Consider the following 16040-nt stretch of genomic DNA (forward strand, 5'->3'; position numbering starts at 1 on the left):
CATTCTTGGATTGTACTGGTTCTCTGGTGTTAGCCCAAGTGGATGGGGGCACACCTGTATGTCACTCTTTTCACATAGCCACACCCATGCATGTCTGTGTGATGAACGGGCTGTCCTGTCACCTTTTTTCTTTTTGAAAACTTGAATGCAAAGATTTTCTGTCTCCATATGGTGGACCTGTATTCTAATTTCCTCAAATTTGATCTTTCGAGAAAATAACTACATTTGTACTCCAGAACACTAAAAAAATAATCCCAGTCCTTAGATTCTTACAAAAGAAATACATAATTTATCTCATAAATCATATTAGATTCTAATTGAAACCTTTTCCAAGATAGTAATCAATGTTTTTAAGCGGCATAAACCTTTTCCATGCTGCATTTACAGTTTTTCTTCTTATACCTCAAATGTGCATTTTCTCAAAAGCAATTTTCTTTCATAAATGTCACATTATGTCCAAAGTAATAAGTGGTTTGGCACAAAGCAGAACATAAAACATTTTGTGGATAAAAAAGGGTGTTAAAACTCAGCAACAGTAATGCCAACCTGCTTTTAGTGATTAAAAAAATGGAGAAATAAAATAGTAATTGCAGTACTTATCAATGGTGGACATAATGGATGCGTATGTTGTTTTTGGGGGGGATGAGTCAAAACTTCCCATGCAGCCATCATGTACCCTATATGTTTTAAAACAACCGTAAATGGCCTGAATGTGCTACCATCTCCATACCCAAATCGGCCTTCCTTTGGCCTCTCCCAACCCCATACACACACGTCACAGCTACACACTCCAAGAACGCCCAGGTTGCTTTGCCAGCTCTATTGCTATGTTTAAAGCTGTCCTCTTGTAGTTAAGTCTTGCTTTTAAGCCCCAGTGTGTGAGACCTTCAAACTCTTTGAGCCATGGTTTGTCTTTTGCTTTGGTTCGGAATCACAGTCTCCTTATTCTACCCCCCCCCCCCCCCCCCCCCCCCCCCCCCACTTAAGCCCTCCTCCTCCCTCCCTTTCTACAACAACCCGCCCTAACCCGATGCGTACTGTACAGTATGTCTATACTGTATGTCCACCTGTCTATCTGCTTGTCAACCTCTTGTCTTTTTATCGGCCGTCTTGCTGCCCGTGTTTATCGTTTTGTTCTGCCTTGTTTCCTGTCCCGTCTTTTCTGTTTTCTGTCTCAGCTTCTCCATTTTGTTCATCATTTGATACTCTCTTACATTTGTACCAAATTCCTTCACTCTCTTTGACCTTCTTTGCATCCCAACAAACATTTTGATGTCAATTCAGAATGTCACAAAATGGCAACATCATGAGAGTATGTTTAGATTTCATTTGGGATGAATTGCCTACATTATTTTTGCTAAATCCTCTTAAAATATTAACTACACTCTGTACCAAAAATTGACTCTCTGGCTGAACCACCTGGCATGTGCACAGATAATCCTCCAGTGATGATATTAGTGAACATACTTACACCTTTCACACGTTGTAGGCTAATAACTGAGCAGTAGCAAAAAAAATCCAAAAAAAGCACGCATGTCACTATCTGTCAAGTGCTTATTGGGATGCTTCTCATGCAATCATCAGTATCTTTCTCCTCTTGCATACTGTACACACACACGGCCATGCCTCCAGTAACACACAAATTGAAACAGTACATGTGCTGTATATGTTTTCACACCTCGACATTACCTTGCCGTGTCCTCTGCATCAGAGCTCATTCTGAATTATCATGTCGTATCCTCATTTCACCTCCTCCTAGGTTCTCCTCGTTTCCCATTCTCCCTTTCTTCATCCACTTGTTCATCACTTCCCCCTCTATCTCTCGATGCTCTCCCTCGTCTGGATTTTGACTCCCTGTTGATCAAATTCTGTTTCTTGACTCCAACACTCTCTGACAGTAGAATTTCTTGTCACAACAGCTCTAGTTCTTTTCTATGTACTCGTAGGCACACACCTCCTTCCTCTATACTTATGTTGTGTTAACTGGGACTGCGATGTGACAATGTGCCACCATCACATCTTGTCACATTAGCTGAAGAAAAAAAAAAAGTTCACACACTATTGAAGTGGGTTACCTCCCCTTTACCCTCCTCCAAACCTCCCCACTCTTTCCTCTTCCTGTGTTACTCTTTGCTCCTCTGTTCCCTTCCGCTCTATCCTCTCCTCTGATGCTTTAACCTCGACCTTGTCTCTCTTCTTTGCTCTCCAATCGTCTTTTGTCTGGGCATGCTAGCGACCCTTCAGTTATATTCCTCTATGCATTTTATCTCAATTTTTATATCTGATTTTGTTATCATTTACTCCTTAATTTACCTCGATCTATTTATGCATGCTGTCTGTGAAACTGATAGCTGCATCTATCAATGGAACCGTGTCAGATCTTAATAAGGCTTTGTCCAGTGGATCTACCCTAAACCACAAAAATCTGATTAAAGTTTCTCATCTTTAAGGTATCTAGTTAGTTAGTTAGTTAGTGTCAGGCGACAAGTTCAAATAATGTATGTGTTGAGATCCGTAGAGCCCAGTAACCCTACACTTCCTGTGCTGTGGGAGAAGCCTCTAATGGCCGACTTCCTCCTTGGCACGAGTGCCTAAGTGGACAGGAAGTACCAGGTTGCCATGTTGGCCTCATGTGATAGCACTATCACAAGGCCGTATTTCTTCACACTTTGATAGGCTGCGATCAGGTTATGTTGTAGTTGAAAAACCCAAGAAGTTCAGCTCCAAAGATGAGAAACTCGTAATAGATTTTTGTGTCTTTAATTGTGCTGTGATGGGTCAAATATTGGTCAATGGAACCTTGTTGCTATGAATCGTTGCTTTCTTGTTAATCTATATTGTTGTTGAAGCAGTTCTGTTAGTTTAGTTCCTTATTTGTATATTTTTAAGTTTGGAAAAGTCTAGTTTTATTTGTCTTTGAGTTCCCATTACAATGTTTTTTGTGTTCAATGCCTCCATGAGAAGGGTCCATTTTCATCGACCTCTTTTTGTTACTTCTCTTTCTCTTTTGACACCCTTTGCCCTCTTTGTCATCCTCTCCCCTCTTCATGCCTTCTCCCAGTCCGGCGGGTGCCTCCTCGCTTCTCCATTCCACCAACGAGTCAGGAAATTATGCCAGGTGGGAGTGTGAACATAACGTGCGTGGCGGTGGGATCCCCCATGCCTTACGTCAAGTGGATGTTGAATTCGGACGACTTGACGCCAGAGGACGAGATGCCAGTGGGTAGGAACGTTCTTGAGCTGAGCAGCGTCCGTGAGTCAGCCAACTACACCTGTGTGGCTATGAGCAGCCTTGGCATCATTGAAGCTGTGGCACAGATCACTGTCAAATGTAAGAGATAACACAACTCATTGAGGAGGGAACCTATGAGGAAGTACTTATAGAGAATCGGTCTTCTTTTGTGGTTTGTCAATAATTGACATTAGCACTGACTACATTTTGTCCTGTCATCAAAACAGCTCTTCCAAAGCCTCCAGGTACTCCAGTGGTTACTGAAACCACTGCCACTAGTGTCACTATCACCTGGGACTCCGGCAACCCTGACCCAGTGACCTACTATATCATCCAGTATCGTGCAAAATCCCCAGAAAGCAAGTATGAGACAGTGGACGACATCACCACTACACGTTACAGCATTGGCGGCCTCTACCCCAACACAGAGTATGAAATTCGAGTCTCGGCCGTCAACACAATCGGCCAGGGTCCTCCCAGTGAGCCAGTGGAGACCAGAACTGGTGAGCAAGCCCCTGCTAGTCCACCTCGTAACATCCAAGCTCAGATTATATCCCAAAACACCATGATGGTACGCTGGGAGGAGCCAGAGGAACCCAATGGGCAGATTAAGGGCTACCGGGTTTATTACACCATGGATGACTCTCAGCCAATGAGCCTCTGGCAGATTCATAACGTCCAGGACAGCATCATCACGACAATTCAGAGCCTTGTTCCTCAAGAGACCTACACCATCAAAGTCCTAGCCTTTACCTCAGTGGGTGATGGACCCTTTTCAGAGCCAATCCATGTTAAAGTGCTGCAAGGAGGTAAGAATATGAAGTTTCATTTTACAAGCTTTGTTACTGGGGTTGAAACTATAACTGTTTTCTTACGCTACTTTGTGTTCAAATAAAGTTGGGGGCCCTTTTGTTAGTGACAGAAAGGACAAGATGGCGGGTACAAGCAGCTGAAATGAGTTTTCTCCGTAGGGTGGCTGGGCCCTGCCTTAGATATATGACAAGCACTGTCATCCGTGAGAAACTCCGAGTAGAACCGCCGCTCCCCCACATGAGGTGGCTCGGGCGTCTGGGGCCTTACCTATAAAGCTTGCGTACGCAAAAAACAGGTCCAAAAAGTTGCGTGCGCCGTTTCCCACGCCAAGTATGGTACCGATAAAAACACAACTTGCCGTGAGAAATGTGCAAACTGCCACACCACCTTTGTACACACTTTTTGACGACATGGCAAAAAGGATCATTAAATACAGACGCCGTATTCATGAGCCACTTGACCATTCATGGGGAATTGAGGTCGTGGAGAGGGCGTGACATGAGGTGGCGAGGTGTTGTGGACACTTCCAACCGGTAGGAGTCCTCGGGGAAGACTCGGGACACTTTGGAGAGACTGTGTCTCTCAACTAGCCTGGGAACGCCTCGGGATCCGCCGGGAGATACTAAGTGGAAGACAATGGATGGCCCTTTTGTTAGGATTACACAATTTATATTTTTTTATCATGAGCTCAGTTGCATGAATCAGGAGTCATTCTACGTCTTTACGAGACAAATTACGGGAATATCATCTGAAAAGTCAACAAGGGGCCGCACATACAGTAGGCCTAGTGATTAGCATGTTGGCCTCACAATCAGGAGACTGCGGGTTAACTCTCCACCTGGGCAACTGTGTAGAGTTTCTCCAAAATTGGACACTCAAAAGTGTATGAATGAGAGCCTCTGTGTGCCTTGTGATTGGATGGCAACCAGTCTAGGGTGTACCCTGCCTCTCGCCAAATGTCAGCCGGAATGGGCTCCAGCTCACCCGTGACCGCAATGAGGACATGTACAGACTATGGATGGAAGTCAGCAGGATCAGTTTCAGGACTAAAAAGAACAGAGGGCACTACCAGTCTATTATGTCCTAATGATGTTCAATATTCCTTTCAGTTCCTGGTCAGCCATCCAAATTTCAGGTCGGGGATGTGTCTGATACCAGCATCCAACTAACCTGGGAACCTGCTTTTGACAAAGAAGGAATTATAAATTATGAACTTCGCTATACAGAAGGCAGTTTTGGCTCTCAGGTAAGAATTTCAGTGCCCTTTGCAGGAAGGTAAAGAAGGAAAGGTGGCATTTGACTGCCTTTTAATTTCAACATTTCCATAAAAGCGCACTCCTGACATGACAATAAACCTTTTGTCGTTATCGCCAGATCAAGAAAACATTTGGGCCCACGTCTTCATACATTGTGGAAGGCCTCCGCCCAAACACAGAGTACCACTTCTCCCTGGCAGCCATCTCTAACAAGGGCATCGGCGCTTTCACCAATGACATATCACAGAAGACCTTGCAAGCCAGTATGTAGCCTCTTTTCAGTCTTCTCTCTTATGCTATTAAGTGCCTGCTTAACCAAAGATTTTCTTGGCAGGAAAGCACATAAATCATATAATGATGCTATAATGACATTTTCTGATTGACTGGTTTATGTAAATGTCCTTTTCTCTGCTGTGGATTTCTTCATTACATCTGAACGATGACTGTGTTTATCTTGGATGTAATCAGGATTCAAGGCTAATTCAGTGATGTTGGTGTACAGACTTGAATGCAACATGAATGGATTCACATTGACATTCCAGTTTCTGCTATTTTCTACCTCATTAAATCAGATTTTTATTTTAAAAATGGTTTTATTTTGTCGAGATTAAGCTCGAAGAGTAGTATTTGGAGTATTTGTAGAATTCAGAATTACCTTATTGGATAACTTGGCTGTGGTGCCAGACGAATTGGAGTCTGCTTTCCACTCAGTGCGTGCCAGTTATCTTTTTACTGATTTTTTCAAACTTTTGTTCCTCTTTGCCTTCCCTTTTGAAATGAGCAAGTGCACTTTGATCCACATGATAAAGACACAAAAAATGTCAGTTCTGCTCTGAATCCACCATGGTTCTCTTATGAACTGGATCACATTTTGGGAGTGAGGCATCTGGGATTGTGGTCATCAAAATATGTGCACGCTGAATTAATGTCTATCAGTCGGGCAAAGATGAGTTCATTGTGCATAGTAGAAAAACACAGCAGAAGCATGTCACTATTTAAGTCATATACCTGAAAAATACAGCTGGAGCTGTCTTTCAAGAAATGCATTAACTCATTCAATACCAGAGACGTATTTATACGTTTTTTTCAAACCCGAACGGTCGTTCCCAAAGACGTATTTATACGTCTTTACATTTTTTTGAGCAAGAGGCAAAAAGAGCTGATGACGCAAGTGCACAATGAAAGAGGTCACTTTTCAAGCAGTTTTAAGCCATAAAAACGGCCACAAGGTCCCAGAAGTGCATTTGATAAGAGCTCGGCATGCATCATTTGCATGTATTAACACGCTCGACAGCAAGGAGGAAGTGAGAGAGCGTGGAGGAGTGTAGCGTGCAGAAGGTTGCATGCACAGGAACACACGCATGCGTACACACTGAAACTTACCTATGGTCTACTGCTGATTACTAAAGAACAGAAAAAGGTAGAAACATTTTTTTTAATGAAAGACGAGAGTCTAATCTTTCTCTTGGTAGGCTCCATGTTTACAGTATATAGCCATAGAACACAGTATTCTGTGTGCCTTGAAAAATCTGGCAAAATCATCAAAAATGGAGGGTTTGAATGAGTTAATGTTGCTGATTTATTATTTTAAATTATTGCAAACCTAGATTTTTATCAAATATTGTTTTGAGCTTTTTTATCTGCACCAGCTGAAATGTGTTGCTTTTGTATCTAATTGAACATAGTCAATGTTTAGTATTCTTTTCCTTGTTTTCAGATACTTTAAATGTTACTACAAGCACCTCACATATCCGTTTTGAATAAAAACAGGTCAACAAGATAACTTCTGTTCCTAAGAAGTCTATTTCGAGACATGTACTTTTGTATATTCTTTGACAGTTGCAGTTTTTTAGGTAAAGCTAAACATGCCCACTGTCACCGAAACTATTAACACCAAGGCTGTGCTCGACCCTCTAACACATACGTGTCAAACTCGGGCCCGGGGGCCAAATCTGCCAATTTCATCCGGCCCGCGGAACTGTTGGAAAAATAGCATTGAGCTGGCCCGCCTCACGGACCTTATCAAACAAAGTGCTTAGAGCGATCGGTGTAATTAAGCGATTCCTCTAGTATAAACGACTCCTCTGGCTTTTTAATTGTAAAAGCCTAAACAATATTGTACAGTATATAGCACAAAATTCACAACCATTGTTAACGGGTGCCAGATTCAGACCAACAGTCAAAATGAGTTAACAGTACACAACTAAAAACGGCAACACTCTACAGTAACTATCACACCCAGCCTGTACAAAATAACACCTCAGTGAGGTCAGTCAAATGTGATCATTTTAACTACAGCAAAGTGTGCTGACAAATACGTAACCTGCCCATTCCACAGCTGCAAACTCTTCCTGGTTACACATCTGGCGGATTGTGATGTTTTTGTGCTGATATAAAATACTGTAGCTTTTCCCCGCACTTTGAGAGAGTGACGAAGAGGTGGTTGATCAACAATCACGCCAAAACAACCATAGCAGGATTGAACAGACACGTAAAAATGCACACCTCCACTCTAATGTAAAAGAAATGTCCATCCACACAAGTGGATAGTAACTACTATATTTTCAGCTTGGATGATTGGGACATGTCCTGTCGTGCTCGCAACTTCAAACGAGCATCTGTGTGTGTGCACCGATGATGCACCAGTAAATGTCCTCTTCGCCCCACAACCTACAGTTGGCTCTGACTTTTGGCCCCCCGTGCGATTGAGTTTGACACCCCTTCTCCAACACAATTTGTGATAAAACATTGACGTGCGCATCGGAGAGCCATGGTGAAGGAGGAGACGTCCTTTAACACATTTTCTGTTTCTACCAGTGCAACTTGTTGGCTGCTTTCCACCCCCAAGTCTGGGCTTCGGGACTTTGGAGCAACCACCTCACAGTTTTATTTTATTTGATTTTTGTATTTATTTCCGAGCAGCAGAGCTACACAGACAGTGCAGAGTCACTGAGGAGAGCACCAGTTGCATGCGACACTCACTCCGCCCCCTGGGGGTGCTATTACAAGTCGATCACTGCATTGTTGATGGTTCCAGGCATGAAAATATAATTTATGTTCTTCCAGCTTCCATTCCTCACTTGGCGTCTCTTGGGTGTATTTGTCCATCTTCACCTGTCACTGTGTCTACTATTTCCTTAGCTGTGTTTTTGTTCTTGAACAATAAACCACATTGGGCTGGATACACTCTTCATCTTCATCCTCATCAGCCCCCCACCCCCACCCCTTCCCTTTCTACCCTTGCCACTTGTTCCACTGTGCAAAGGAACAAACGCTGTCCTTGGAATGGCCTTGCTCACATTGTATCCCCTCCCTTGTATATTGAGTCTTTTAAAAGTTTTGAGTTATTTATTTATTACTTATGTTATTGCCTTCAGTTACTTTGTGGGTTGTCCTAATGGATATTAGTTTGACATTGTGCCAAACTGTAGCTTGCTGCTATTTTTTTAAAAGTTAAATCCACCACAGCCAGCTACAAGCATAGTGCCATATCCAGTACACGCAACATGCGTTAGTATTTGAGAAAAGGGGCTCGTGCTTGGCACACCGTTACAGAAAACAGAACCACTGGTTGACAGAGTCAGTGTCAGTCATGTGTAAAGGGTTGACCATTGTTTCTCAAGTGTGTACGACTTCACTGCTCATTTCTCTACCTTTTCTATCCACTCCACTTCTATGGTCCTGCCTTAGCCCCGTGAACTCTCTCAGGAAATATGTTTTATTGAGCGTTTTTGGGAGTCAACACTCAGCCTTTACTGTGTAGGTAAAAAAAAAAAAAAAATCCCAGACTGAGACAGAAATGTAGTTGACAACACATTAAATGTAGCTTTGGGATGTCTGAAGGTAAGTGATGTTATGGGTTCAGGGATTCAGTCTGCCATTCTTAAAAAAAAACTACCAGAGATAAAGCCATGGTAATTTGCTTGTAAATATTTTACGGTTCATTTTAAAGTTTGGGAGTTTTGGCATGGAATGCAGTGGAACCTTGGTTACTGTACACCCCAGTTAGCATGTTTTTCAGTCGAAAATGCTTATTAAATTATTATGTCGAAAATTTACAGCAAAATGTTGTCTTCTTATCACAAATTTGTCACAAAACATCCTTGTTAGCTTGCTAACACAGTGGACCCTCGGTTAGCGTCTGACCCGCTTTTTGGAAACGTCGAAAATTTACAGCAAAAAATTTGACCTCAGTTTGTGTGCATTTTCCAGTCAGCGCGCATCTTGTCATGTTATTAATACACTGCGAATATGTATTTTTTTAATCACAAAACATTCTTGTCAGCAACCTGTTAGCTTACTAATTTGGAAACAGGAACCGGAAGTTATCTCCGTCGCCCGTCTATGATGTCATCTGCGCTTAACTCTGTAGTTCTTTTCGAAGTCACACAGTTAGGCCAGAAGTCTCTGCTTTTCTTATTGATCACGGCTGCAAAATAACCCACCATGGGGCCAAAGAAAGTTGCAAGTGCCAGCATTTTGATGAAGAAGGTGTCAAACACTACAGTCGTCCCACTGGACGACTGTTGGACTTTTATTGGCGGTTTGAATTATCTCACAACAGGGACCATAATCTCGAATAAAAATCCCTCATAAAAACATGGGCTACTGTTGCGGCCATAACCCACAGCAAGATGAAACGCAGCTATGAACCCAGTATGTCATTTTCTTGTCTTATCTATGTCTTAAATTTCTTATTTAGTTCTATTATGTAGGCTATATTGAGTAGTAGGAGTGTAAAGGTGACTCTAGAGGTGTTTGTTCATGTCTTGAGGGCTCTATTAATGTTAAAACACATACTTAGAAGGTCGTAAACAGGTTTTCTATGACATCTAACTATGAAATCATTCCATTTATAAACAAGGAATCCTATTATCACGGTCGGGTCTTGGAACCATTTAACCACGATAAAAGAGGGATTACCGTACCTCCATTTTCAGCACAACACAAGTATTTGGACAAACGGGCAATGCTAATGTAGAAAGTAAAAATAATCGATAGACAGCCTTTGGCTAGCACAGATATCTGACTGTGTAATTAACTGAACGGAGCTACATTCCTGTGTATTTTATGTAAATGAGTGAAGTGTTCGGTAATTGTCGGAAAACAAACTGTATTTGCTGGCAGACTGAAACCCTTTGCCACAAAGTAAGAAGAAAGACGGGCATTATGTTGGAAGTGGTTGTCCTTTTCTGTCATATAAATAGAAAATGTTTGCATATTGTTAAAGTTTGTACTCAGTGCAAGTGACATCACCCGAGGCTATTGTCATGAGGACCACTTTGTCGAAAGTACGTAGCTGTAAATTGTGATAATTAATTTCCTTTTAACCTTTCAAGTCAAGTAGCCTCTTTGGGCCTCTTGATTCTTATATTACGGCACAAAAGTACACCTGATATTACTCACAACAGTGGTCCTCATTCAGAACCAGCAAGGCCTCTTGGGTTGTGATGCCATAGTCAGACCAGATGCAGAGACCATTTACTGTGAGACTGTTGAGACGTGGCTGGAGTGGGTCCACAATTAGAGAAGCGGGCAGGCTCCCAGCATCAGTCTTGCTATTACCCAGTTATAAGGCATGGTTGGTCCCTGGGAGTAGGTACTAGCGGATTGCAGGGCCACAGAGTCACAGATAGGAATCCCATTTCATAGCTTCAGAATTAATTTCATGCTTTGCTATAAGCTCCGAGCCATTCCCTTGGATTGTTGGGCTTTATTACACGTTTAGATTATACCTCGGACCTGCCAGTAGCCAGTCGAGCGTTGTCTCTCAAATTAAAGCAGCACAGTCTAAATCCTCCGTATTTAGCCAAACAAGCCGTTTAGCCTTACCACTTACTGTAATTGCGCAAGCTTTTTAGATGTATTGGAGCATTTGTTTTATATGCTGCATGGACATTTGGCATCAAGGAAGATTAATTTTATAATGATGCCCAAATGCGACCGTCCTGCTCATTGACACTGCTGATGAGAACACATTTCCCATACCGACTGTCAGATTTGTTTATTTGCTGATTAAAAATGCTTTGGTTGTTTTTGATGACGTGAATCATCCAATACTGGTATGTGCTGCGAAAGTGCTAAGATCAGCATCAAGGCATTTGAAGTCAGATTTTTTTTTTTTAAGTGTATGGATACAATAAAAACTTACTTGTTCAATAAATGCCAGGATGTCCTTGAAGAAGACACGTTTAATTTGTGACTTGACACTCAGATGCATCCCAGTGTGTAGAAAGGTATCAAACAGCCGTATTTTAACACCAAAACTTCATTTTTGAATTCACAAATTAATTAAAATCAACCGAGAGGTGTATTTAGTTAGTCAGTTGTTGACACAGCAGCTACAATCTCCAAGTTAGACATAATTAGTGTCCTATTTAAACAACACTGCTGTCTAAAATACCACATTTCTCAGTCCACACAGGTATCATATAATTATAGTTGCACATTACTTACAGACACATAGTCTCTAAGGCAGAAGAAAGTACTCTATAAGTGTGATTTATACTCCAGAGAATACGGTAGTTTGGTTCCCTGGTGTCAAATAGAAGGATAGACGTGAAATAATTTGGTGTCATGCAAGCATCAAAAGAACCTCGTGGAAAAGCATCAGCGGAGGTTCTTCTGTGGTTCTACAGTTCTAGAATCCATAATCCTACTGCTGGATTCTTTCATGGGCAATGCACTTTATTAAAGCTGTGCCGGAGCTGGTCTTAAACCGTTGAGGCGGGTGCGAGGAGGCCTGTGCACGACGATAGCCCGGCCGCTGTCACATTCGCAGCTCTTTTACTACATCACAAAGATTGAGGACTGAGCAATCATTGTTGACGGGGAGAGTTTTGCAAATACAATACGGGCAGTGGAAATAAGCTGAAAGGCTCCAAATCCAGTAAAACCGTAAGTAAATAAGCCCGTTGGACACAGAGAAGGGATTGGGAACTGTGTGTGAGGTCTTGACCTGTTTGTTGTCAACCACAAGGCTCTCTCTGATAGCACAACGTGCATTTTATTTGACGTATTCATTATCGTGATATTAGCGTTGTTTTAGTAAAAGTGACCAGCCATTGTGCAGTGTCATTAACCTTGTACGGACACGTCAGTTCGAGCTTTTCTCCTTTGGTTGTGTTTCCGTAACTAACTTCAAACTGACAGTAAGCGTCACCAAGATGCAAAGTCACAGTGCTATGAAATGGGATTTATTTGAGCAAATTGTAAACAAATGAGAGTGTCAGTGTTCGTGGCCAGCCGCAAAAGCCTACAGCCTCCCCTCTCACAGTCTTGTGGACCCCTTGGCCCAAACATACAAGAGTCTGAAGCAGCCCTGGCTACAGCAGAATGCTGACTATAAACGTTTCCAAAAATTGGGCCTTACCCCAGAGAACCCCAAATTGACGGCACCTGACTCTAAATTGGGGTTGCTGTCATAAACCGTCTAAATGGCGGGAATGCTATGAAAGACAGCACTTGCTGTAGTCCAGGACTGGTGGTAAGAAAGTCTTTGAAATGTTGTGTTAGTGGGAGCCAGGTACGTATGATGCAGACGTTGCCTGTTACTATTCTTTTTCTTTCTTTTCTGCTTATGTGGAGTATCCTGTTTTTTTCCATGTTTTCTTATGTTAACTGTTACGGTTGTTTATTTTTAATCATATGGGTTACTAAAAAAATGCATCTCCCAGTATACCCCCCTGCAGTTCATGTTCTATATATTTTTTATTATTATAACAGTAATTTTTTGTGGAATACTGATGTTTTATTTTCTCAGTTGTGCAATTTTTACATTCCATAACGCCAAATGTAATAATGAACAGGGCTTCTTCTGGAGTCTATTTTCTCTTTTTAGTCATATATTAATACCACACTTGGTGGCCAAACACAAGCTATGTGAGCACTCACTATACAGATCAGTCAAAGGTATTGTTGGCAGATTTATGTTTATTTCTAGATTTTAATATACGGTACAGTGGTCTGAAAAAGTGTTTGCCTACTTGCTGTTTGTCACACTTAATTAAATGTTTCAGATCATCAAACAAATTTAAATATTAGTCAATGACAATGGAACTTTTTGTTATTAAGGGAGAAAAAAAATCCAAACCCACATGGTCCTGTGTGAAAAAGTGATTGCCCCCTAAACCTAATAGCTGGTTCTGCCACCCTGAGCAGCAATGAGTCTCTTACAGCGCTGTGGAGGAGGTGGACTTGCTGGTGTGTTTTGGATCGCAAGTTCCTCTCAGCTTGAGGTCGCCAACAGATGGCCGGACATTCTCCTTGAGCAGAATGTATGGTTCAATTTACCACAGCAAGTCTTCCAGGTCCTGAAACAGCAAAACAGCCCCAGACCATCACACTACCACCACCATATTTTTACTGGTGGTATGATGTTGTTTTTCTGAAATGCGGCGTTATTTTTACGCCAGATGTAATGGGACACACACCTTCCAAAAAGTTCAACTTTTGTCTCGTCAGACCACAGAGTGTTTTTCCCAAAGGTCTTGGGGATCATCAAGATTTTTGCTGGCAAAATTGAGATAAGCGTTAACGTTCTTTTTATTCAGCAGTGGTTTTTGTCTTGGAGCTCTGCCATGCTGGACGTTTTTGCCCAGTGTCTTGCCCAGTGGGAGTCTTATGGTGGAGTCATGAACACTGACCTTGGGGTCATTTTGGTTGGCCGGCCACTCCTGGGAAGGTTCACCACTGTTCCATGTTTTGGCCATTTGTGGAGAATGGCTCTCACTGTGGTTTGCTGGAGTCCCAAAGCTTTAGGAATGGCTTTATAACCTTTTCCAGACTGATAGATCTCAGTTACTTTCTGGGGGGGCAATCACTTTTTCACACAGGGCGTGTACTGGAGGCTTGGATTTTGTTTCTACCTTAATAATATAAAGTTTCATTTAGTAACTGCATTTTGTGTTCAGTTGCGTTGTCATCGGCTAATATTTACATTTGTTTGATGATCTGAAACATTTAATTATGACAAACATGCAAAAAATAAGAACACAGGAAGTGGGCAAACGCTTTTTACACCACACCACTGTAGTTTGGAAGAAATCTTCCCTCCCCATGATCCTAAATTTAAAAGCAAGCTGCATGAGATCCTACGTAAGCCAGCAAGAATCAGTAAAACTAATGAAAGACTGAATTATTTCATGCTGGCTTTGTGAGCAATGATTTTGCAAATGTATTGGGACACCTGCCTCAGAGGAACTAAAAATGTTAGCCATCAGTCAAAAAAATAAAACAAAAATAAGTCAGCTGTTTGAGCATAAATACTATATATTTGTATTTATTGCCTCTTGCTTCATTATTACACTATAAGCTTTTTTCAATTTGTTCATTTTTGTTCACATTTGCTTGACAATTCTTTTTTGTTTGTTCCAAAGTTTGCATCCCTGCTTGTTTTTTCAATTTTGTTTGAATTTTGCAAATTTCCTTTTATCATTTTCTTTATCTCTCCCATCTTTTGTATTTTTTGTTTTTCACCCCTTCCTCCCTCTTTACCCATCTACCCGGTCCTCTACTCCCTCCCTCCTTCCTCCCCACCTTCCGCCTTCCTTTCTGTACTGTCCACCTCGCCAGATCCCTCAGCACCCCCTCAAGACATTAAGTGCAGCAGCACCAGCTCCACCACCTTGCTGGTAAGTTGGCGCCCCCCGCCACTGAGGAGTCAGAATGGTGTCCTGGCGGGGTATAGGGTGCGCTACCAGGTGGTGGGACAGTCAGAGGGCGGCGGTGACGATGTGGAGGCGATGGAGGAGCCCACCGTGCCTGCCACCGAAGAACAGGTGCTGCTGCAGCGTTTGGAAAAATGGACCCAGTATCGCATCACCGTGTCTGCCTTCACGGTTGTTGGGCCAGGCCCTGAAAGCGAGCCCTTAAACTGCCGGACCGATGAAGACGGTACATGAACGTATATATGTGTTTACTAAATTGGTAGTATCGTATCGGCCTTTGATTAGTGTTAACTAGACATTCCCTTGACCGCTTGATAAGAATATCGTTTGGGGCATTGGTAGTGTCGTTAGCATAGCTGACTTTCATGCAGATGTCTTGTGCTCATTGCCTCCTTCATAAATCGTTGTCATGGATGTTATAGGCTCTGACCAGGAGAAGCGAAATATACTGTTTTGTTTTCTAAATAGTACTTTTGGACTAGCCTTCGGATGATACAGGGGGAAGCCTTCATTTTCCTTTCTAAGTAACATAAAAGCATATGTAAAGAAACCTCTTAAACTCACAATTGGGAAAAAATTGGGCGTCTTACTGTTAAAGCATAATTAACTAAATGTATTTTACTATCGTTGTACCACCCCTACGTCCGGGCTTTATCTGCCCGGCTTTTAACAGAATCCCATTGCTCAGCCGAGAGCCATTTAGCATTTATGGGTGCTTTCCCCCCAGCAAAGCCATATTTCTACACGTTTATGGTCGCAGCGGTAAGCTGGAGGTTGAATAGACAGATGTGTGCCCACTGAGGCTCAGATCTTCCAACTGTAAAAAGGTGACGTACTAGAATCACTCGTGTTCCTTATCATTAGTACTCGTGTCCTTGAGCATGACTTTCTCCGGAACAAACAGAGCAGATCAGGTGATAGCTCTGGGGTGTCCAAAGTGCGGCCCAGGGGCAATTTGTGGCCTGTAGCTTTTTGTTGTTGTTGTTTTTTGGCCCACAGCACATTCTAAAATTATAATTGAACAAGAAACATAGAAAAAAAAAAAACCTGAAAAATCAGCAGTAATTTTAC

At 42.2% G+C, this 16040-nt stretch overlaps 1 protein-coding gene across 17 annotated transcripts in view; it reads left to right on the forward strand.

The window, feature by feature from the left end:
* ptprsa (protein tyrosine phosphatase receptor type Sa) overlaps positions 1–16040 on the forward strand; it is a 294585-nt gene that overhangs the window by 197203 nt on the left and 81342 nt on the right. For 13 of the 17 annotated variants that reach the window (XM_054790816.1, XM_054790828.1, XM_054790815.1 and 10 more), the window contains 5 exons: positions 3062–3331; positions 3460–4041; positions 5155–5291; positions 5420–5564; positions 14875–15195. In XM_054790816.1, the coding sequence (XP_054646791.1) occupies positions 3062–3331; positions 3460–4041; positions 5155–5291; positions 5420–5564; positions 14875–15195 (1455 nt within the window). The remainder of the gene's footprint in view (positions 1–3061; positions 3332–3459; positions 4042–5154; positions 5292–5419; positions 5565–14874; positions 15196–16040) is intronic. The other 4 variants (XM_054790825.1, XM_054790827.1, XM_054790826.1 and 1 more) reach the window with 1 other exon arrangement.

The sequence above is a fragment of the Dunckerocampus dactyliophorus genome, chromosome 10, assembly GCF_027744805.1.
Source record: "Dunckerocampus dactyliophorus isolate RoL2022-P2 chromosome 10, RoL_Ddac_1.1, whole genome shotgun sequence".
NCBI classification, from domain to species: domain Eukaryota; kingdom Metazoa; phylum Chordata; class Actinopteri; order Syngnathiformes; family Syngnathidae; genus Dunckerocampus; species Dunckerocampus dactyliophorus.